The sequence below is a fragment of the Brachyhypopomus gauderio genome, chromosome 19 (assembly GCF_052324685.1).
Source record: "Brachyhypopomus gauderio isolate BG-103 chromosome 19, BGAUD_0.2, whole genome shotgun sequence".
Taxonomy (NCBI): Eukaryota; Metazoa; Chordata; class Actinopteri; order Gymnotiformes; family Hypopomidae; genus Brachyhypopomus; species Brachyhypopomus gauderio.
This window is the reverse complement of record NC_135229.1, coordinates 113,881-137,500: the sequence shown is the minus strand read 5'-3', so window position 1 is coordinate 137,500 and position 23,620 is coordinate 113,881. Positions and strand designations below refer to the sequence as shown.

At 43.5% G+C, this 23,620-nt stretch overlaps 2 protein-coding genes across 2 annotated transcripts in view; both read left to right on the top strand.

Moving 5' to 3' along the window:
* nrp1b (neuropilin 1b) overlaps positions 1–71 on the top strand; it is a 37,352-nt gene extending 37,281 nt beyond the window's left edge. Inside the window, exon 17 of the mRNA XM_076982233.1 lies at positions 1–71. This exon is cut by the window's left edge and continues 2,900 nt beyond it. The gene's annotated coding sequence lies outside the window, so the exon portion shown is untranslated.
* Positions 72–3,464: 3,393 nt separating this feature from the next.
* LOC143483392 (integrin beta-1-like) lies at positions 3,465–22,986 on the top strand. The gene is made up of 16 exons (XM_076982234.1): positions 3,465–3,784; positions 10,188–10,251; positions 11,166–11,251; positions 11,582–11,792; positions 12,167–12,337; positions 12,549–12,787; positions 13,219–13,374; positions 15,271–15,366; positions 15,484–15,573; positions 16,282–16,422; positions 16,567–16,769; positions 16,864–17,102; positions 18,448–18,670; positions 18,805–19,034; positions 19,223–19,389; positions 20,884–22,986. Exons 2-16 carry the CDS (start codon positions 10,188–10,190, stop codon positions 20,947–20,949), a joined length of 2,382 nt encoding a protein of 793 aa, XP_076838349.1. The 5' UTR covers positions 3,465–3,784; the 3' UTR covers positions 20,950–22,986.
* The last annotated feature ends 634 nt before the right edge of the window (positions 22,987–23,620 follow it).

Sequence of the window (23,620 nt, the reverse complement as noted above, 5' to 3'; positions counted from 1 at the left end):
CTAAAACAGTGTTTTGTCAAGGAAAAGCCAAAAGTGAATGTAAGATTTTAATAAACCCTCTGTATCATGTTTTCAGTTTTAGTTTATCATATTTGTACTCTGTTTAAGTGTTGTAGAGGTTTTGTAAGTGTTTTTAAAACATTTTGATCCAGGAGAGTGAGTTACAGGATAAAGTGATGAGTTATGGCCTTATGGCAGATACAGAACACACACCATTCACAGTACAGATACTGAACACACACACTTGCAGTAGAATTACACACTGTAAGCCCGGATAAGTTGAGTTTACTTAAAAATATGAGTAAATCGGTTGCCTTAAAAATTTAAGTAATGTACAATGAAAACTTAAGTTGGTATTACTTAAAACATAAAGTTGTTTTGCCTAAAGGGGTAAGTTGAGTTTACTAAAAAATGTAAGTAATGTGCAATGAAAATGTAAGTCAGTATTACTTAAAATATAAAGTTGGTTTGCATCAAGGGTACAATGATTGAACTTTTCTGTACTTGTTATCCTAATTTCTTTACCCATTAATTCTACTTACATTTACAGCATTTGGCAGATGCCCTTATCCAGAGCGACTTACATTTTTATACAAGTGAGCAATTGAGAGTTAAGGGCCTTGCTCAGGGGCACCTCAGTCATAGCTTCAGGTCTGGGAATCGAACCCACGACCCTGCAGTCACAAGACCAGTTCCCTAAACACGAGGCCATGACTGACTACTTAGTAGCTTGAGTTCAAGAAATAAAATAGTGATTTATATTTTATTTTCCTTTTTACTTTGATTACAAATGTTTAGTGAAAAAGAAAGACAAAATACTTTGTCTTATTTCTGTTCAGAAGTATTTACTTAAAATTACTTATACATTACAGTAATTTACATTAACCACTACTTACACACTGAGAAAATGACTTCTCTAAACTACTGCTGGTAAAGGCATTCTGACTAGTAAGTAAAAGAGAACATGCTCATGAATTGTAGGCCATAATGTGGACACCACAAGCAGCACACAAGAGCAAAAACAAAGACAGAAACAGTACAGTTCTTAGCACATGATCACTGGCAGTAGTTCAGCTTGACTGCATTTTCAGTGTAATGTTTGTCGTTATAAATATCCTGCTTTGCTCCCGAACTGCTCTGTTCACCACTCACACTCCGTGTAGGGTCTCAAAATGAAGGAAACACCCATATAAAATGAAAACGGGAGGCAGACGGTTGTCCTACTTCAAACATATGATATGGGCGAAAACCAGAGAGGCAGTGTGACTAACATGGCAGCCATCTTGAATGCCGCCATCTTGGATTCTACTTCAGCTGTAGACCATTATGCAAAGTTGTTAGTTTGCTCCTTACTGTTGAGACACCATGTAGAGTTACAGTAAAGTCACAGTACAGTAGAGTTACCTACATACTCCAGGTCACTGCATTCCAAAGGGTGGATCAAGTAAAAATTTACCTGTTGGACTGTCCAAGGTGATTCTTAGAGGAGTTTTCTGAAAGTGCTGTGTGTGTGTGTGTGTGTGTGTGTGTGTGTGTGTGTGTGTGTGTGTGTGTGTGTGTGTGTGTGTGTGTGTATTTCTAATGGTGAGGAACTATGTTGGTGGGATAGTATCATTGTGAGGAAAGTGTAATTGTCAAGAACAGATCTGCACACTGCAGTGGTATCACAAACACGCCCTTGAACGCCAGTTAATTCAGACTGTGCCAGACACGTCTGTGCATCTGTTCCCAGGAAACGCTCAGCCTTGTGCATATTCCTAGCCAGCAGAGGGCGGTGTTTTTATACATTTGCAGTGTTTCCATCAACATTTACTGTGGTTCTTTGCATAAGCGAGACTCCTTCTGCAGGCCCAAACATCTGCAACAGTGCTGATAAACATGACTGTGCTGTTGTCATAGAAACCCAACAGCAGGCCTTCTGTGGTGTGGAGAGGTGGTGGTGTGGTGGTTAAAACCGCTTCACCAGTTCCGCTTCTAATCCACTGCTCTGTGTGTGTGTGTGTGTGTGTGTGTGTGTGTGTGTGTGTGTGTGTGTGTGTGTGTACATCTATGTGCAACTGAGGGCGTACATGAACAACCTTGAGAACTCTTCACAACCTCAGAATTGAAACCAGCACCTCTGTGCTCCCTGTTGTCTGATACTTAATTCAGTACCTTAATCCTGTACTTTAATCCAGTACTTTAATGGATACCTTAATCCAGTACTTTAATCAAGTACCTTAATCCAGTACTTTAATCCAGTACCTCAATCCAATACATTATTCCAGTACCGTAATCCAGTACAATAATCCAGTACCTTATTCCAACACTCAGACATGCCTCTCACAACTGTTTCTGGAGTTCTACCCTCACGAACACTTCGTCACCTTCTGCAAATTTCTATTTCAATATAACTCAATATCCTAACGGGCCTGAACATTTTAATTTGTTCTAAATGCTCTAGATTAAAGTAACTAAACTTTTAAACTTTAGAGCTAAACTCTGTGGGAAGATCCCCAGCAGTAGAGATGAACACTTCCAATGATGATATAACATAGATTAGACATAGATTACAGAGTTATAGAAGCATATTTAGAATAACACAAAAATCATCAGAATAAGAATATTTATTTCGCCAAGTATGTTATACATACAAGGAGATTGACTGGTGAGAGCAACACATGTATGACACGCAACAATTATACAGACTATTGACAATTAAATAAACAGTAAATAGAATAAAAAGTAATGAGCTGGGGTAGCCAGCAGATCAACAAAACTACTGTACACACATGAATACGATTGTAAAAAAAAACATACAATGTAGGTTCATGTTCAGAATATTGTTTAGATGAAGTTGTGGATAGTGTTAACATGTACAGAAAAGATCAGTAGCCTACAGCTGAGAGGATGTTGAGACAGAACTAATCCCCACAGATAAATACACCCTATAAATACATTTATATTCTACTAGTCAAATGCTTAAACATTTATTTTTACTATTTTCTACATTTTAGAAAAACTGTTGGTGTGCTTGTGCTGTTAAATATTGATAACAGAGTTAATCTCCTTCAATGTACCTCATTGAAGTCTGACCAAACCTTTGACTGGTACTACAGTATCTATGTATGTTTATGGCGTATTTGTGAGTGTTTGTATTAGCAGTTTTTACAAAATAAGATGCAATTATAACATATAAATGCGTTTTCAAAGCACGCTTCCTTCGTGTGTGCTTTGGAGGCCAGGTACCATCACGTGACCTCGCAGGACAGCGGAACTGGGGGATTAGTTTAGACCTAACCCTAGTTTATGTGTGGCGACCTGTTAGGCCCAACCTAAGCTGTCTCATAGTGACCGTGCCAGGATTATTTGCGGGATTTTAAAGGTGCACTTAATAAACTGGGAGTTCAGGCACATGTGTTCCTGGTGGTAAAAGGGTTATTCTTCCTGTGTGGGCGGTTCTAGGTACCGGGAGGCGGCACCAGACTGTCCACGTCCTCCGTCCGGGACACGAGCAGCTCCACTAGTGCACGGCGAGCTGGACTCGCTGCTCTTTGTCTCGGTTTTGTGTTTGATCCTTTAGTCCTAGTAGGTCATAAAACAGGACACGGATGCCCGTCCCGACACCGTACGTGTCCACACACGTGCACATATTGGGCGTGTGAAGTTAACGTCGCCTGCGGCAACACATTCTGAACCAAAACCCTCGCGAGCGCGAGTCGTGAACGGAGCGGGTTCGGGATATTTACACCGACAAACGTCGAAAACGCGGTAGCCGAACTACCGCCGGCGGTCACCTGCCAAGGTAAGTACCTGTGAAAGTAAAACAAAACAACTCTACGAGAGTAGAAACACGCGTCGGCCACAAAAGACGCGACTCCGCACTGCGCGTGCGAGCGTCTGCGGTCCCGCGTGCGTTATCGGTGATTATTCGGGTGGGGATCCGCGCGCGCGCCCTGCACGAGCGCCCGGTGCTCGACGCTTTATTTGGGAACTAATCGCGTCCTAATGTAAATATGACCCGGTCGGGTCCGTTATTCGTGTCTCGGGGGAGAAACACGCCGGTTTACTTCACCTGCGTTAGTTTGCGGTCCGCGACACTTTTCCACATCTGAACATAATCCGTCGGTCTTCTTTAACTTCTTAATGTTTTTATTCTGCAGTAGTTTACACGTCTGAAGTGTCGTGTCCTTCACCGCCACAGCTGTAACCTCATTATCTGAGTTAATTATCTGAGTGGCAAATGTGGTTTTGCGGGAGGAGAGTGAGTTGAACACTAAAAGAGGAAATACACCCAGAGACACTGAGACGTCCATCTGACGCGGAGCTTCTGTGTTTTAATAAGGCAGCATGAAAGTGCAGCAGAATCTTCATCTGTTCAGCTTCATGTCCATAGAGTGACACATATTCTCCCGAGCAAACTCCATAACAGAGTGTGTGTGCTGCTAACCCTCTAGTGTCCGAGTAAATCTTTGACTGTCGTGTTCATTTCGTGTCTGACTTAACTCATAAATGTATTAAGAGGCATAAATCCCAGAGAACTCCAGGTGTTTCTGTTCTTTGGCACAATGACTAAGAATATTAATATTAATGTATTATTAGACCTCTGTTGATCTGGCTGCTTTATCACTGGGATGAAGGGGTGTGTGATGCCATCTCCAGGGACCATGGCCACTTCTAATGATCCTTCATCTAGACAAAATAAGTTCTGGCTATGCATTTGTTTCTGGTAGTTTAGTTTTTTTTTTTTTTTTTACAAAGTTGGGGAGTGTGTGTGTGTTAACCGATGTTTAATGCATGTGTGTGATGTCACTGGGTGACTAATGACTCTGAGATATGCGACTTGGTCTAGACAAGTGTTCCCTCCAAACAGGAAGTGAATAGTCACAAACATGAATAAAAAGGCTCTTTGCTTTCAGATAAAACGGGGGTTTCTTTCATTTCATGAAATGGCTGAGTCTGTGCTGATGAGTAAAGGGTTTAAGGCAAAGTACACAGACATGGGAAGAGAGTGGAGTAGATCAGAATACAAGACTGGTGGCGTTGCGGTGGGCTCTCGGGTATTGGGGTTTCAGCCACAATTCTTATTTCCTCTATGTAATAATGAAATGTAGCAGGAAGAGCTGATCTCGGATCCGCTAGTCTGCACCTTGTGTTCAGAGTCTGTTCTGAACAGTCCACTGACTGGCAGACTGACTCACTTCCTGCTGGAGACTTGTGTCCTGTTTACAGTAGGACAGGGCCGTAAAAGCAAAGCAGAATCTACTGCAGATGATTGGTCAGTCTGATTCTGGGTGTCCTGGAGAATCTACTGCAGATGATTGGTCAGTCTGATTCTGGGTGTCCTGGAGAATCTACTGCAGATGATTGGTCAGTCTGATTCTGGGTGTCCTGGAGAATCTACTGCAGATGATTGGTCAGTCTGATTCTGGGTGTCCTGGGCACTGGTGTGCAGTAGTTGTCATTCCTACCTCGAGGATCTTAACCAGACCATCTGATCCCAGACAAACACTTACTCAGAATCTCCACACTATAAGGCCTTATGTAGAAGTTCTGGTGGAGGTGAATGGGGACTATTTTGAAAGTCGTTGTGTGTTGAACAGCTGTAAGAGACTAAACTGGCTGATGAGGGACTCATTTGTAATGGATTGAGTCCCTGTAGCTGTATGGAGGGACCCAGGAGTGTGATGCTGTATGGAGGGACCCAGGAGTGTGATGCTGTATGGAGGGACCCAGGAGTGTGATGCTGTATGTGGTGTGTGGGGGTGTGTGGGAGTTTGAGGCTCAGGTACAGATGGAGTCTGGGGAGACCTTGTTTAGACATGTGTGTATGTGTGTGAGAAAGAGAGAGAGACAGATAGACAGACTGTGAGTGTGAGACAGAGAGAGCTAGCTAACTGAACAGTGGTAGGTTTTTAGGTTTGCCTACCTAGCCGTGAGGTTAAGGGAGTGACTAATGCACTGTGATCTACTACAGAATATGAGGGGTGTGTGTGTGTTTGTCTGTCTGTCTGTCTGGTCATTTCTTACACATACAATCTGGACGTCTGCAGTCAGATCTTCCTTTCACCCTGGAACATCTGACTGATGTCAGTGAGGCCATTTATGGCCATTCAAGTGCTGTAGGAATGTTCAAGGAATTTCTATCACTGAATACAACGTGTCTGGAGGGCTGTGTCCACCCCTCCACAATAAGCACATGCCATATTCCTTGAAATTCTAAATCTGTTTTGACTGTTTATTTTAATATTACTTAAAAAAAATTCCTTCCTTTTTCAAAAATGACTCCAAAGAGATTTTGCTGCATGCATGTCTGGAGTTGTTTTGACTTGTTGGAGATTTCAATTTTCATTCCAGTCTTATAAATGGAGACAATCTGTTGCGTTTTCTCCTTGGAGTTCAGTAGGAAGCAGTATAATTCGTTCCAACAAGCACAGTCATGTAGTAATAGTTACAAGGTGATGGGTTTGGCCTGTAGCAGACGGAGAACCCCCTACTGTAATGACCACACACCTGCCTTACATGTTCCTGTAAATCCCATGAATTGAAATTGCCTGTACCAGTCAGTGCTATGAACAGCTCTGTATGGTACTGTGGATTTAAGTGAAAACAAAACGCATCGTAGTTTGCCAAAATACTTCTGTCATCTAATGACCTGCTCAAATGTGAGAGTAACTCCACCTTCCAGCAGGGCAGTGACCACAAGGACACAGTAGATGATGAAGAGGAGGATGAGGAGAAGGAGTTTGTTCTTCTGTGGCCCAGTGACTGTCCAGGTCTTGATCCAATCAAACATTTGTGGCCCCATTGGGAAACTACAACCTATAATCTTAACAACCTGAGCAAATGTGCCCTAAAGAATGGGTGGGAATCCCTCACAAATGGTGTGTGGATGACAAACCCCACACACACTAAAAGCTGTTATTGCACACACGGGGGATTCTACTAGGGCTGCACGATTAATCGTATTTTTATCGTTATCGCGATGTGAAGTTTCACGATAAACACATCGAAAGAGCCACGATAACTCCTTGAATAACAGCAAACTCAAATTGCGTTATCCTCGTCCAGCAATAGAGGGAGCTATTCGCGCTGCAGACTATGATCACGTGACGTAAGTAGGCAAGAGGCAGAGTGAGGCAGAGTTGCCAGGTTCGCGGTTTTCACGCCAAATTGGGCTTGTTTGAAAATCCAGCCGCGGGTAAAAATTCTGGGGCCGCGGGGTGCGGTTTTTTGGGCTACTTTTGAGTTGGGCTACTGCGGAAGTTACAAGTCAACACTAAGAATCGATCGCGATATAATACTTAATTTGTCTCCAGTTCACACTCGCAAAACCCCCCCCCCCGGCCGACAACGTACACTCGCAGATTTTGTGCGGAAAACTTTTGTAGGACCTGGCAACCCTGGAGTGGGGTGAACACGCTCATTAGACACGCGATTTGGTTTAAGCCTGGTTTACACTTGATGCGGCGCGAGGGTCCGGGAGGCGAAAATAACGTAATCGCGGTGGCTTCGCCCGTGTGCAATTGCCTCGCGCGCTGTCGATTCACGAGGTCGTGCACCTCTCGAATTTTGTAAGTTCGCGCGCGCCGCGTCTCGGCGCAATGAGAACAGTCATGTTTGCAGGGTTCATACACCTATACAAGGTGGAATTCAAGCACTTGTATGTCACTTTCAAGCTCCATTTCAATAATTCCCAGCACGTTATTGAATTAAATATTTATACATATACTCTAAATGATTCGAAATAATTCGCTTTTTTATCACATTATTTAATGTTATTATTTATTTAAAGTTCGCGCGCGCCGCATCTCGGCGCAATGAGAACAGTCATGTTTGCAGGGTTCATACACCTATACAAGGTGGAATTCAAGCACTTGTATGTCACTTTCAAGGTCCATTTCAATAATTCCCAGCACGTTATTGAATTAAATATTTATACATATACTCTAAATGATTCGAAATAATTCGCTTTTTTATCACATTATTTAATGTTATTATTTATTTAAAGTTCGCGCGCGCCGCGTCTCGGCGCAATGAGAACAGTCATGTTTGCAGGGTTCATACACCTATACAAGGTGGAATTCAAGCACTTGTATGTCACTTTCAAGCTCCATTTCAATAATTCCCAGCACGTTATTGAATTAAATATTTATACATATACTCTAAATGATTCGAAATAATTCGCTTTTTTATCACATTATTTAATGGATATTTATTTTCAAAACGCCCAATCTTAACGTCTTCACGTTCTCTCATGTTTCGTCCTGGAATTACAAGAGGCTCGTATTTGTTAACGTAATACAAGAGAATTGTTCAGTCAGACAGATATTTGTTGTGAAACGAAGTAGTTACAATTTCAAGCCTTTTAAAATACTTTAGCCTAAATTCCAGCACTTTTCAAACCTGAAACACAAAGCAACATTAAAATTGGTCAGGTAAAAGTTCATTCCCCTGTATTTGAGTGGTGTTTTTTTATACTACTAGGCCTACATATCGTTTCGGACAACACTGCAAAGAATGTGACACGGCAAGATTAAACGCTTCCGCCGTTCGCGGAGGTTAACGAGGTGTGCGGAGTCGCTTACTCGTGAAAGTATAAACCTAGATTGAATCTATTGTTGAATAAACCTGCAAAATATTTGGAATTATTCTGGATTCATTACACAGTAAAAAACAAAACAAATTAACGTGCTGCTGTTCAGAGAGACACTACATTTCTGTATTTTAATCTTAATTTATCGTGGTTCACATCGATATCGGGATATCCAACAATGTTATCGCACATCGCAATTCTAGTCCATATCGTGCACCCCTAGAAGTTTTACTCTAAAGGGGTTGGAGCCACATTTTTTAGCTTTAATTTTTTAAAGTTCTGCTCATGTAATGCATTTTGAAAATATTAAAACATACTTTTTTACTATAGAAATGCTGTAAAAAATAAAATAAAATCTGCAATTTTGGAATTTAGGTTGTAATAAGATTGGACTGGATTAATGTTAGGTTGTAATAAGATTGGACTGGATTAAGGTTAGGTTGTAATAAGATTGGACTGGATTAAGGTTAGGTTGTAATAAGATTGGACTGGATTAAGGTTAGGTTAATCAGCCGGTTTCATGCTGACATACAGAGCAGTGACTGCTGTGTTTAGTGTCTGTATGCTGAAAGATTTGGAGTGGTGTGGTTTCCACGTGTTTGGAGTGATATGTAGAGTTATTACACTGAAGTCCAGTTGAATTACACAGGAAGATGTAGTGCACACAGGAAGAGGGTGTGTTGGGGTGGGGGGGTGGTGTGGCGAGGTCACATCCTGTCAGGCTTGCTGCAGAAGAACTGCTGGAATTTTTACGGTGGCTGTAATGTTTGTGTTGATTGGCCAGTAATATTTGTATCTATGGATCTAGTCCTAGTCCTAGTCCTACTGGATCTAGGGTTAGGGTTAGCACTCACTGAAGCAGAAGGGTAGGACAATTTAAAGAGATTAAACATACAAACCATTAATGCTTGTGATCAGTTGTGTGTGTTGGAGGCCAGTTGGTGTTTGCTTCTCTAATGAAGGCCGTGTCGTAGCACGCCATAACTTTGCGCTAACGTAGGTGTTCACTGAGCATGCTCAAATGTGTCAGAGAGGGGGGAGGGGGTTATTGGCCTGAACTCCTGAGACAACAGACTTGAATCTGCTTGACTATATATGGGCATGCCTGTTTCTCCCCCCCCCCTGGGGTTGACTCCAGCCCGGTGGAATGCTGGCTAGTTCATGCTGCTGTTGTGTTTAAACATTTAAACTGCTGGGTCACTTCACAGGGTTCATTACTGCTCTTCATCTGTTCCTTAAGGCCCAAGGTCCTTAAAAACATTTTACTTTGACCTCCCAACACCATTGATTAGTGCTGATTTGGATTTTTAGTGTATTGGTGTTTTATAGTGTTTTATAGAGTGTATACGTTTATATAATGGTGACTAGTGTTTTATAGATTGTATCTAAGTTTATATAGTGGTGAATATGGTGTTAAATGAGATCTGAGGATAAATGACGATGTGTGAGTGGATTTACTCACCTGGGTGTTGTGGGTCAGGTACAGACAGCTCTTCAAGACCAGCCATGCTGATCAGGTCTAGTCTGGGAACGATCACTGCATGGTGAACGAGATTGGAAACCTTTCTGCAGTGGACTGAGTTGTAATGGCCATTTTGTGCTGTGTTTATAGATGAAGGTGAAGGTGAGACTCATGGCTGTTCTTGGGCTCTTCTCTATCTGCTCTGCTCAACTAGGTAAGAGCACACAGGTCAGCACACACACATACACACACGGTTATGAGCACACACACGTACACGGTTATGAGCACACACACGTACACGGTTATGAGCACACACACGTACACGGTTATGAGCACACACACGTACACGGTTATGAGCACACACACGTACACGGTTATGAGCGTACACGGTTATGAGCACACACGTACACGGTTATGAGCGTACACGGTTATGAGCACACATGTACACAGTTATGAGTGTACACGGTTATGAGCACACATGTACACGGTTATGAGCGTGCACGGTTATGAGCACGCAAACGTACACGGTTATGAGCGTGCATAGGTTATGAGCACACACACATACACGGTTATGAGCACACTCAGCTCATCACCACACACGCACACAGGTGAGCTGGGTAAGATCAGCCATGTTTGCAGGTGCACATGGTTGTGTTGCTTCACTCACTCGGTTCTATTTTCTGTTCTATTTTATGGCCTTTTAAGACATCTGAGTGGAGGTTGTGGGACACCCATGCTGTCAGCCCCTCAGGATACAGCCTGTGGGGCAGGTCCATGTCATTCTCAGTTAGAAGAAAGCAGGTGTGTGTGTGTGTGTGTGTGTGTGTGTGTGTGTGTGTGTGTGTGTGTGTGTGTGTGTGTGTGTGTGTGTGTGTGTGTATAGGGTTAGGAGAAAGGCAGTAGCATTGTAAGGCAAAAGTGTGTGTCCACCCACACATGCACACTCCACTAGCTAAGACTGTAGAACACTTCAGCAACAAGAAGTGGTGTGGGGTACATGGCTAGTTGTACAATTTAATAAGCAAATATACAAACTGTTTGGCAGCAGTTCATTAAGGGGTTGATGTATATTGAAGTAATGTGTGTGTGTGTGTGTGTGTGTGTGTGTGTGTGTGTGTGTGTCTCTAGATGGTAATGACTGCACTAAAGCCTCGGCTCAGTCCTGTGGAGAATGTATTCAGGTTGGAGAAAAGTGTGGCTGGTGCAGCACAGAAGTAAGTACTGAAATCCAGAATATATATCCCATGCAAGTTTAAGTCTCAGCTTTATGTCCAAAGATGGCTAAAACAGTCAAATGAAGACTATACATAAAAAATGCAGCTCAAATCTCATTATCTCCAAGGCAACTCAAAAACAAAAAAAAAATTAAGTGTCAGAATTATTGTTTAAAAATAATTATGCTGCCCTATGAGGTCTTTTGGCCACCTGCGGTGAGTAAGGTTCACACACGCCTTGCTCAGAGACCTCAGTACACAGTCAGGACTCTCAGGATAGTCGTGGGTGGTGAGCTGACTGGCCCTGTTGCTGTGCACACCCGCCTGCAGACGTTCCTGAAGCAAGGGGAGTCCAAGTCTGCGCGCTGTGATGAGGTCAAGGCTCTGCTGAGTAAGGGCTGTGACAAAGTGGAAGAACCTCATGGCAGCGTCACTGCCAACAAGAACAAAACTGTCACCAACCGCCAAAAAAATGGGAAGCTGACGCCAGAGCAGATAACCCAGATACAGCCGCAGAAACTCACAGTCAACCTGAGACCAGGTACAACCTCACTCAAGCTAGAGTTATATCACAGCCATGATATACATACATAAACACATTCACAAATACAAAATATAAAGATTATTAAGGAATTAATGCTAGCAGGGACCATTTAGTGTTGCACATCACCCTAACCCCAATCTTGACCCCTAACCCCAATCTTAATCCCTAACCACTCCCCAATAAGTTTAACTAATTTGTATCCTTCTTACTTTTAGGTGTATTAACACTTGTAATTTAAAGGTCAATGTGGGTTTGTCGAGCACCCCACTAAACTCCAAAGTGATCCGTTTCTCGGTTCTGTTGCCACTGAAGACTCAGTTGGGCTGGTTTCGTTTCTTCAGCCTCTTGAGTTGATTCTCTCTGTGCTGTAGGTGAACCTCAGAAGTTTTCTCTGACGTTCAAAAGGGCTGAGGACTACCCCATCGACCTGTACTACCTGATGGACCTCAGTTACTCCATGAAAGATGATTTGGAGAATGTGAAGAACTTGGGGACCGACTTAATGCGTGAAATGCAGACCATCACATCGGACTTCAGGATCGGTAGGGCTGCGTCAGGCAACCTAAACCTAGTAGAACTCTGTAGTAGCAGAGTAACTCTAATCGGATCTGCTGTAGTACTTTGAAATTCATTGTGTATGTAAAGAGACAGAAGATGTTTGCTCTGTACATTACTATTGGGCCTGCTGCAGGTCTTCTAGATATTATGCACATTTGTTAGTGTTGCGTAACTATCTGTGCTGGTTGTTGTCAGGGTTCGGTTCCTTCGTGGAGAAGACTGTAATGCCCTATATTAGCACCACACCAGCCAAGCTTCTCAACCCCTGCACCTCAGACCAGAACTGCACCAGCCCCTTCAGCTACAAGAACGTGCTGAGTCTGACTGAGAACGGGAGGCAGTTCAACACTTTGGTCAGTCAGCAGCAGATCTCTGGAAACCTGGACTCTCCTGAGGGAGGCTTTGACGCCATCATGCAGGTCGCTGTGTGTGGGGTAAGGCTCGTAACATGTTGTGGTTAAAGAAATAAATAATCCAGTCAGTGCTTGAATTCATCTTTCCGACTTTATAGTGATGTGTGCAGTGTCAGAGACCTAGATGGTGGTGTGCAGTTATTTCTTTATAATCCACCCAAATAATCACCTAATGGATGTCCTGGTGGGTATGAGAGGGGTGGAGGTTTGGCTGGGGTTACAGCTCCAGAGGGGTGGTGGTAGGGCTGGGGTTACTCCACAGCTAACCCTAACCCCAACTTCACAGCTTGGTTGGGTTTGTCTCCTCTCTTTTGTACAATACTCAGTATTAATCAATAATGAGTTCTGCCTGTGTGTATGTAACTGCACCTCTGCCAAGAAAGACTTTTTTTCTTGGCTGGTTAGGAGCAGATTGTGAGTGTTTAACTGTTTGTTTTTATTGGGTTGGTCAGGAGCAGATTGGCTGGAGGAATGTGACTCGGTTGCTGGTCTTCTCCACGGACGCTGGTTTCCACTTTGCTGGAGATGGAAAACTGGGAGGAATTGTGCTTCCTAACGACGGGAAATGCCACTTAACGGACAACATGTACACGATGAGCCACTACTATGTACGCTCACAATGATCCAGGCCTTGAAAAAGTTCACGCACACACACACACGCACACACTCACACACACGTATGTCTTATTTCCCCAGCAGGCAACAATTTATATCACTAGGCTCCTACAGATCTTCCACTACACCTGTCGCTCAGGGGGTACCCCAGGGCTCCGTTCTTGGAACCCTTTTATTCATTCTCTACATTTCCCCCTTAGGCATTATCATCCTGAAACGGCCTTAATTTCCACTGTTATGCTGATGACATTCAGATCTACATCAGTTCTGCTTCCCCTTGTGCTTCTGCCCAGACACTGAGTGCTTGCATCTCTGATCTTAAACTCTGGCTGCACCAAAACTACCTCAAACTCAATGCCGATAAAACTGAGGTCTTATTGGTCGGCTCTAAATCACTACTTCCTGATATCCCTAACATCACCGTCAATGTCGATGGTGCTTCCATTAAGTCTTCTCATACTATCAAGAACCTTGGTTGTCTATTCAACTCGACACTTAGTTTTGAAGCTCATATAAGTTTCGTAACTAAAACAGCGTTCCACCAAATGCACAATATTGCTCGTCTTCGCCCCATCCTAACCTAACCCTAACCCTTCGCCCCATCCTCAGTGATGACGATGCCAAAATGCACATTCACGTCTTTAATTCCCTCTTCGGTCTTCCAGCTAAACTCTTAAACTGCCTTCAGTACATCCAGAACTCTGCAGTTTGAGTCCTCATGTCTACTAAGCTCTGAGCACATCACACCTGTCCTTCAGCAGTTACACTGGTTACCTGTCACATCACACCTGTCCTTCAGCAGTTACACTGGTTAACTGTCACATCACACCTGTCCTTCAGCAGTTACACTGGTTAACTGTCACATCACACCTGTCCTTCAGCAGTTACACTGGTTAACTGTCACTTGCAAGATCAACTACAAAACTCTGACTCTTCCATTCAAGGCTCTTCATGGTCTTGCTCCTGCATCTCTCACCAAACTCATCAATGTTTATCGTCCCTCTCGCACCCTTAGATCCTCTCTCTCCTCTTCTCTGATTGGTCCACGCACTAATCTTGCTTCCATGGTCAGTAGATCTTTCAGTGCTGCTGCTCCTAAACTGGAACTCTCTACCTCAATATCTTCATAACTGTTTTACTCTGTCTTCTTTCAAAAACCAACTTAAAACTTTCCTCTTTACCTCTCATTAAAAATTCTATAGTGTGTGTCCCCTCATAGACACACTTGGAGGCAGTCATGGTCTGGTGGTAGGGAACTGGTCTTGTGACCGGAGGGTCGTGGGTTTGATTCCCAGACCTTAGGCCATGACTGAGGAGCCCTTGAGCAAGGCCCTTAACCCCATCTGCTCCCTGGGCGCCGGGCTAGGGCTGCCCACCGCTCTGGGCACGTGTGATCCACAGCCCCCTAGTAATCACTAGTGTGTGTGTGTGTGTGTGTGTGTGTGTATTTCTAATGGTGTATTTCTAACTGCACAGATGGGTAAATGCAGAGGACAAATTTCGATTGCGGTGAAAAAAATCACAATTGACATATGGCACATTTTTCACATGTGATGTTAAGCGTACTTGGATTTGTGAAATGCGCTATATAAATGTAACCTATTATTATTATTACTACACACACACGCAGTACTGAGTATCATCTATTATTATTACTACACACACACACGCAGTACTGAGTATCATCTATTATTATTACTACACACACACACGCAGTACTGAGTATCATCTATTATTACTACACACACACACGCAGTACTGAGTACCATCTATTATTATTACTACACACACACACGCAGTACTGAGTACCATCTATTATTATTATTATTATTATTATTACTACACACACACACACACACAGTACTGAGTGCCATCATCTTTCATTGTAGGACTATCCTTCCATTGCCCACCTTGTCCAGAAACTGAGTGACAACAACATTCAGACCATCTTCGCAGTGACTGAGGAGTTCCAGCCTGTCTATAAGGTAACGGCCCGACTAGTGGTAAAAGTCCAGGAACTTGATGCAGGCGCCTCACTGAAACGTTCCTGTAGATGGCAGTGTTGCCAAACAGATACCAAAATGACAACATTTTATTTGCAGGAGCTCAAGAACCTCATTCCAAAGTCGGCTGTAGGAACACTGTCCGCCAACTCCAGCAACGTGATCAAGCTCATCATTGATGCGTACAAGGTGAGCGGAGCCAGAAGGGTTAGAACGTAGGGTTAGGGTTAAGGGTTAGGGTTAGGGTTAGAACGTAGGGTTAGGGTAAAAGGTTAGGGTTAGAACGTAGGGTTAGGGTAAAAGGTTAGGGTAAAAGGTTAGGGTTAGGGTTAGAACCTAGGGTTAGGGTTAGAACGTAGGGTTAGGGTAAAAGGTTAGGTTAGGGTTAGAATGTAGGGTTAGGGTACAGGGTACCCGCGGGTCCTTAAAAAGTCTTAAAATGTCTTAAGTTGTGTGTTCCCCCCCCTTGAGTTGTGTGTCGTCGCCCCCCCCCCCCCGTCAACGATGTGGAACACACCTGCATCCCCAGTAATAGTATTATTTTTTCTTGTGAGAGGTATTAAAAAGGTCTTAAAAGTCATTGAATTTGAGATAAAAAAATGTGCAGATACCCTGGGGTAAAAGGTTAGGTAAGGGTTAGAACCTAGGGTTAGGGTAAAAGGTTAGGGTTAGAACGTAGGGATAGGGTTAGAACCTAGGGTTAGTGTAAAAGGTTAGGGTTAGAACGTAGGGATAGGGTTAGAACCTAGGGTTAGGGTAAAAGGTTAGGTTAGGGTTAGAATGTAGGGTTAGGGTTAGAACGTAGGGTTAGGGTAAAGGGTTAGGTTGTGGTTAGAACCTGTCCTTCTGTAAACCTGTGTCTCAGTCTCTGTCCATCTGTAAATCTCTGTGTCTCAGTCTCTGTCCTCCGAGGTGATACTGGAAAACAGCAAACTGCCTGAGGGAGTGTCTATCTCATATGTGTCTCACTGCAAGAATGGAGTGAGTGAAACCGGAGATGGTGGAAGAAAATGCTCCAACATCTCAATTGGTGATGAGGTGAGAACAGATGTTGGGGAGCTGAATCTGGGCTGTGAGTTCCTCCTTTTGCTCTAAACAAGCCAGTCCTGTCCACTACAACAGCAAGGGCTCCTGATTTAATCGCTTGGCTACAAGACTTGACAATTTGTTCTCGTCATGTAGGTGCACTTTGACGTCGCCATCACCACTAAGAACTGTCCGTCTCAAGGAAAATCTGAGACTATAAAGATCAAACTTCTGGGCTTCACTGAAGAGGTGGAGGTTGTGCTTAACTTCATCTGTGAGTGCGAGTGTCATAAGACAGGAATCCCCAACAGTCCAGACTGTCACTTTGGCAATGGAACCCTGGAGTGTGGCGCCTGCAGGTGAGGGAGGGGCCTCAGGTGTGGGAGGGGTCTCGGAGGTGTGGCATGAATACACCTGCACAGGAGATGCGTAACTTGTACTTGTTCTTCTCAGGTGCAACGAGGGTCGTATTGGAAGAGTTTGTGAGTGTAGTAGAGACGAAATCGGAACAGGAGATCTGGACGCTAACTGCCGGATGGACAACGGAACAGACGTGTGCAGTAACAACGGAGACTGTATCTGTGGAACATGTGAGTGCAAGAAGAGGGAGAACCCGGAGGAGAGATACGAGGGAAAGTTCTGCGAGTGTGACAACTTCAACTGTGACCGCTCCAACAACAAACTCTGTGGAGGTGAGAGCGTAGATACGCACTACTCCAACATACGGAGTTCCTGTGTTATTGAAATTATCTCTTGGTTTTGTGAGGTTCCTAGTATTTAAGCTATTAGCACTCTAACCCTAACCAAACTGAGGATGAAATGTTCAGCTCTATATTCAGCTCCAGTTCCAATTTAAGGTTGTTTTTACTGCTGCTCCATGATGATGGGGGACTGGGATTCCAGATGAAGTTTGTACCCATTTGGTGGGTCACAATTTTGATGCCGTTTGTGGCACAACCACAGTGTGGACCCTGAATCAGGCTTTGTCTGTAACGTGCTAGTGAAGGTATTTATGACTCCTTGTGACTGCGTCTCCTCTAGTAGTTCCACAATAAAAACATCTGGTGACTCTCTACGTCCATGTGGAACTGGAGTCCGGTACCAAGACACTGACCACAAAAAGGATGTCTAACGTTCTTCTGTTCCCAAACGTAGTTCAGATCCCTCACTGCATTACATCCAACAGCAGCACTTGCCGAAACTCCTGTGGTGTGTGAACACGGAGATTTGAGAAAGTTCTACACAGCACATAACAGTTGTAGTTATGAAGTAAATCCACAGTACAGCTGTAGTACACTGAGATCACGTGCTGTAATGTTCCATTATGTATAGTGCAGGGTACCCGCGGGTCCTTAAAAAGTCTTAAAATGTCTTAAATTTAGTTTTCCATATTCAAGGCCTAAAAATGTCTTTAAATGTCTGGAATTTTATGAGGGGAGGCATTAAATTATTATAAGTGTGTGTTGTTCAGTTGTTCTGGCGCGATGTGAACTTTGCCGAATCTAGCGCAAATGCAGAAAATAACCGCTCCAGGGTCCTAGTGCTAGATTCCAACACCCCCCCCCCCCCCCCCCCCCCCGTCAACGATGTGGAACACACCTGCAACCCCAGTAATAGTATTATTTTTTCTTGTGAGAGGTATTAAAAAGGTCTTAAAAGTCATTGAATTTGAGATTTAAAAATGTGCAGATACCCTGGTATAGTGTGGCTTTTCTGAAGGGCTGAACAGTGTTTTTGTACGTTAGTAGAAATGCTACATTTCATAGCTCTTCATCCTGTCGCTAATCATCATCATGCTAATTGCCTTTTGACAGCTAGGAGTCATGCACACAGATTCATGCCAATGAAAGTGTTTCCCATACCTCAAAGTTCAAGGAAAAGGGTCATCAAGCCTCTTGTTCTGGATCACTCGACAATATATTTCTTGTAAATCAAGTGTACAAAAAGGAAAAATAAATAATGAATATATATAATAATAATAAATAAATAATAGTTTCTCCCCAGTTCACACAGATTGTTTGTGTTTCTCTCTGGCAGGTCACGGTCGGTGTGTGTGCAGGAAGTGTGTGTGCGAAGCTAACTACACAGGCAGCGCGTGTGACTGTCCTCTGGACAAACAGCCCTGTATGGCAGCTAATGGACAGGAATGTAATGGCAGAGGAGTTTGTGTTTGCGGTGTGTGTAAATGCAATGACACAAAGTTCCAGGGCCCCACGTGTGAGATCTGCCCCACCTGTCCAGGAGTCTGTGCCGAGCACAAGTGAGTAGAGACGGGTGGAGAGGTGGAGGTCTTCTACTACACATGGGCATATTTGCTTGCTCAGCTTCAGTTAAACTGCTTACCCCGCTGACCTGTTGGCGTCAGACTCACACCGCTGAACTTTCTGTGCACAGAAACTGTGTCCAGTGCCTCGCGTTTAAGAGTGGAGAGTTGAAGGACACGTGTGAATCCACATGTAAGAACTTCAGACCCATCCTGGTGAAGAAGAAGGAAGACCTGCCACAGCCCACCAGCCAGCCCTTCCTCACACACTGCAAGGAGCGAGACGCTAACGACTGCTGGTTCTTCTTCACCTACGCCACCAAAAACAACTCGACTGAAGTCTATGTGGTCGAGGAGCTAGGTGAGGAGCTACTATAAATCTTACCGTGTCTAGGTTCATCAGACAAGCATCCAGCAGATGTCAGCAGGCTGACTGAGAGTGAAAGATTTTGCCCGACTAGTTTTCTGAAGCAGCCTTTGCAGAATAATGAATAAACTGCAAACTCCTGAACTCTCTGCTTCCTGTTCTTTGCCTTACTGCAATCCCAGAATGCCCAGCTGGTCCAGATATCATCCCCATTGTAGCAGGCCTGGTTGCAGGCATCGTTCTGATTGGTCTGGCCCTGCTTCTCATCTGGAAACTGCTCATGATTATTCATGACCGCAGAGAGTTTGCAAAGTTTGAGAAAGAGAAGATGAACGCCAAGTGGGACACGGTACGTATTTAATTTATTTATACATTTAAGTATTTGTTACTGGGCAACTGATCGTAGTTAAAATACCTAATACCTTCTTCTAGGGTTATTCTGCAGTAATAACAGAAGGCTTGGTCATCTAGAGTATCTGAAAGGTGCTATACAAGTTGAACATTCATTCATTCATTCATCTAGACTGGCTCTTCTAGACTCTGAGGGCTGTTTGTGGTTAATTTCAGTTAAGTCAGGGTACCCGCGGGTCCTTAAAAAGTCTTAAAATGTCTTAAATTTAGTTTTCCATATTCAAAGCCTAAAAATGTCTTAAAATGTCTGGAATTTTATGAGGGGAGGCATAAAATTATTATAAGTGTGTGTTGTTCAGTTGTTCTGGCGCGATGTGAACTTTGCCGAATCTAGCGCTAATGCAGAAAATAACCGCTCCAGGGTCCTAGTGCTAGATTCCTAGCGTTGGAGTATACGGCCTCAACAACGTCAACAATTTTCGTTGGCCCACCCCTCGTCAACGATGTGGAACACACCTGCATCCCCAGTAATAGTATTATTTTTTCTTGTGAGAGGTATTAAAAAGGTCTTAAAAGTCATTGAATTTGAGATTTAAAAATGTGCAGATACCCTGTAAGTGGTATGACCACCGATATAGTCACTCAACTAAAGCAAATGAAGTTTCATTTGTTTCAGTGTCATGGAAAAGTTCTTGGTTCAAATGAATTGTTTCATAGTGAGATGGTCTATATTCAGACTTTGTTCAGTGCAGGAAAGTCAAGATTGAGCATGTGTGTGTGGTTCAGGGTTCAGAATGTCCTTGTGTTTCTACTTAGGATCCCATGAATGGAGCACGCTGGGTTAGGGTTAGAACTCACTAGGATTAGAGAACCCTAACCCTCACCCCCACCCTCACCTCAGGATTCTCCATCACCTCAATCTGATGAAGTGATTTAATTACTTGAAATGTAGTGCATTGTGTGTCACTGATTGAGACTGGGGTACTGGAAGCAGGCGCTTTAACGATTATTTTGAATGTTCTTGTTGTATTTGACAAGGGGGCTTTTAAAGAGTGTGTGTGAGGTGTGTGTGTGTGTGTGTGTATGTGTGTGTGGAGGGGGGGACAATCTGAAGGCCACCATGTCCGGTCACCCCACAGCAGCTGAATACGACCCTGTCTGTGTGCACATGTGTTCAGAGCACTAAATCCTGCTTTATACCTGGAAAACTCATGTATGTATTAGATGCTACACCTGTTAACTGGCTGGATCGATTCTGTTAGTATGTGATTGGCTTAGAATGAAAGCGTATTCAGTACATACAGTAGTTTGGCACTCTCTGATCTTCTTGGTAGCTGTTCTGGATCAGATACTATGGTGAAGGTTTGTAGGTGAAGGTAGGAATTCTGAGCTGAGGTCCCTGTCTGATCCACAGTAGGATGTGATATGATCTAATCAGATCCATTATACAGTTGTCATGGCCCTTCTGATTCTGTGCTATTTTTACTTCCAGGGTGAGAATCCGATCTATAAGAGTGCCGTCACCACAGTGGTCAACCCAAAATACGAGGGCAAGTGATGGACTAGCTGTCCAGTGACAACACTGTATACAAATTAACTGAGGATGAAAGGAGGTGATTGTTCAGTTTTCTTTTTTTCTTTTTTTTGTACCTCTTTTTGAATCACTTGTGTTAGCTGGTGCGTTTTTCACGACTTTGTTCTACTAATCTGTTTTTCTATGCATCATGTACAGTGTGTATAAACTTGACATTTTACTTTTAATTATGGAATTTTTCTAATTTTATTTCAGTATTTTTTTTCTGAATGTGTGTTAATGCCACATGACTGGCTTTGATCTTTAAAGCTGGGCCTGATGAATAGGAGCCTATTTTCTGACAACACTGTGTTTCCTGACCCTGCTTGCTAGAGCGTCCCTGTTCTCAGCCCTTCACTGTGTAACTGGCCCTCCGTAGGTGAGAAGGGTGTTTCAAGGCAGGTGGACTACACGTTCATGCCCAGGGGCTCTTAGAGGAAGAAACACAGTTTTAACGGGTTTCAATCACATTGTCAGGTCGTTCGAGATTTTTGAGAATGATGGAGTGATCCGGTGATGGATTGATGGAGTAATGATTGAGTAATCCGGTGATGGAGAGCATTAGCAGCAAAACCCTTAATCCAGGGAAAACTCCCTTTAATCAACACTGTAACCTTCCACACTGCCAGTTACACTTCATGATGGAGGTTATGGGTCAGATGTGCATATCTGTGCTCTGGAGAGAAGCTTTGGGTTAGGGGTAGCTTCACTGTTTTGTGGATGATGCTGTCCATCACCGATGTAGTATGTAGCAAGTAGCTGGCCACTGGGTGGAGAGAAGGTGGTGGTGAGTTCATCCTGGAGCAGATGTTCCTCTGAGACCCCAGCAGCTGCCACCTGCCCAGGTGTGTTTGGAGTTGTAAGAATACAGTGTGCTGAGTGGAGGCTGCTCTCTGGGGAACGTGGTCGTGGTTCTGTAGGTTCTTACCATCTGATGGGTTTGTAAGCCATGCAGAATGGATCTGCTTTCAGGATGGATTCAGCTGATGTGTTGCTTGTTGAGATTGTGTGTGTGTGTGTGTATGTTCGTGTGTGTATGTTCGTGTGTGTATGTTCGTGTGTGTATGTTCGTGTGTGTGTGTTCGTGTGTGTGCGTGTGTTCGTGTGTGTGCGTGTGTTCGTGTGTGTGCGTGTGTTCGTGTGTGTGCGTGTGTTCGTGTGTGTGCGTGTGTTCGTGCGCGTGTGTTCGTGTGTTCGTGCGCGTGTGTTCGTGTGCGCGTGTGTGTGTGTGCGCGTGTGTGTGTTCGTGTGTGTGTGTGGAGATGCACTCAAGGTTTCACATTAGTCTTCTATATTTTATATATTTTAATATAAAGTGAATTTACAAAAGACCTTGCATTACCAATCATTTTGAACATTTGTTAACATCATTTATATCAGAGGATGCTAGTTTAATTGGTCAATATGACGCATGATGTATTCAAGGGGAAGGGTTATGCCTACCATGTCATTGCGAATACACTAGAGGCCAAACACTTTGTTGACGACGTGTAATGTCCAGGTGCATCTCAGGGCCGTAGACCAGTGAGTGTTTTAATTTTTATTTAATTCTGGATGTTTTTGGAAGAGATTTTTGATGCTCGATACTGAACTGAACAACCATATTGAACCCTTTACTCTCTGAAGAAGAGGTGAATGTGCTCTGTGTATAATCACCCAAGACTGCTTTTTAATTTGTGCATAAACCTCAGGTTTCTAATTCCACTTAGACAATGAAAGCCAAATATTTACTGTGTTCTGTGCAAGACTTTGAGGAGTGTCGTTCTGAATATGCCATGTCTGTTACCCAGCTGAACTGGACTGAGGGTGCTTACATTGAAGTGTCTTTCCATGTCTCTGAATGTATGTCCTTGCTCTCCTCCAAGTGGTGACTGGTGTGGCGCAATGTTAATGAGACTGATCTCTAACCCTTACTGTTTCAGTGCTGTTAAACTTAAATCACAAGCCTCACAGACTTAGTGCCTTTTTATTTCTACATTTTCACGTACACTGTTTATTTATTAAAATAAAAAACCAAATTGATCAACTGTGTGTGCGTCCGTGTGTGTGTGTGTGTGTGTGTGTGTGTGTGCGCGCGCTAGATATCTTCCCCTCATTCTTACACAGACTAACTAAAGGAAACACTGAACACAAACCCAACAAACACTGGAACAAATACTACTGAACACAAATACATCATCTTGCATGTTCTGATCTCACCTCGCTTGGGTTGGGGTTAAATTGGGGTTAAGTTAGTTAAGAGCCCTTATTTCCTCTTATTTGCACTTTGAGCTCTCTCACTGCATCTGTGTTCATTTTTGTATTGATGTATATTGATCTGTTCCTCTTACTGATCATGTAGGGATTAGGGGTTCCTCTCTTACTGATTATGTAGGGATTAGGGGTTCCTCTCTCACACTGATCATGTAGGGATTAGGGGTTCCTCTCTTTCTGATCATGTAGGGATTAGGGGTTCCTCTCTTTCTGATTATGTAGGGATTAGGGGTTCCTCTCTTTCTGATTGTCGGGATTAGGGGTTCCTCTCTTACTGATCATGTAGGGATTAGGGGTTCCTCTCTTACTGATCATGTAGGGATTAGGGGTTCCTCTCTTACTGATCATGTAGGGATTAGGGGTTCCTCTCTCTTTCTGATCATGTAGGGATTAGGGGTTCCTC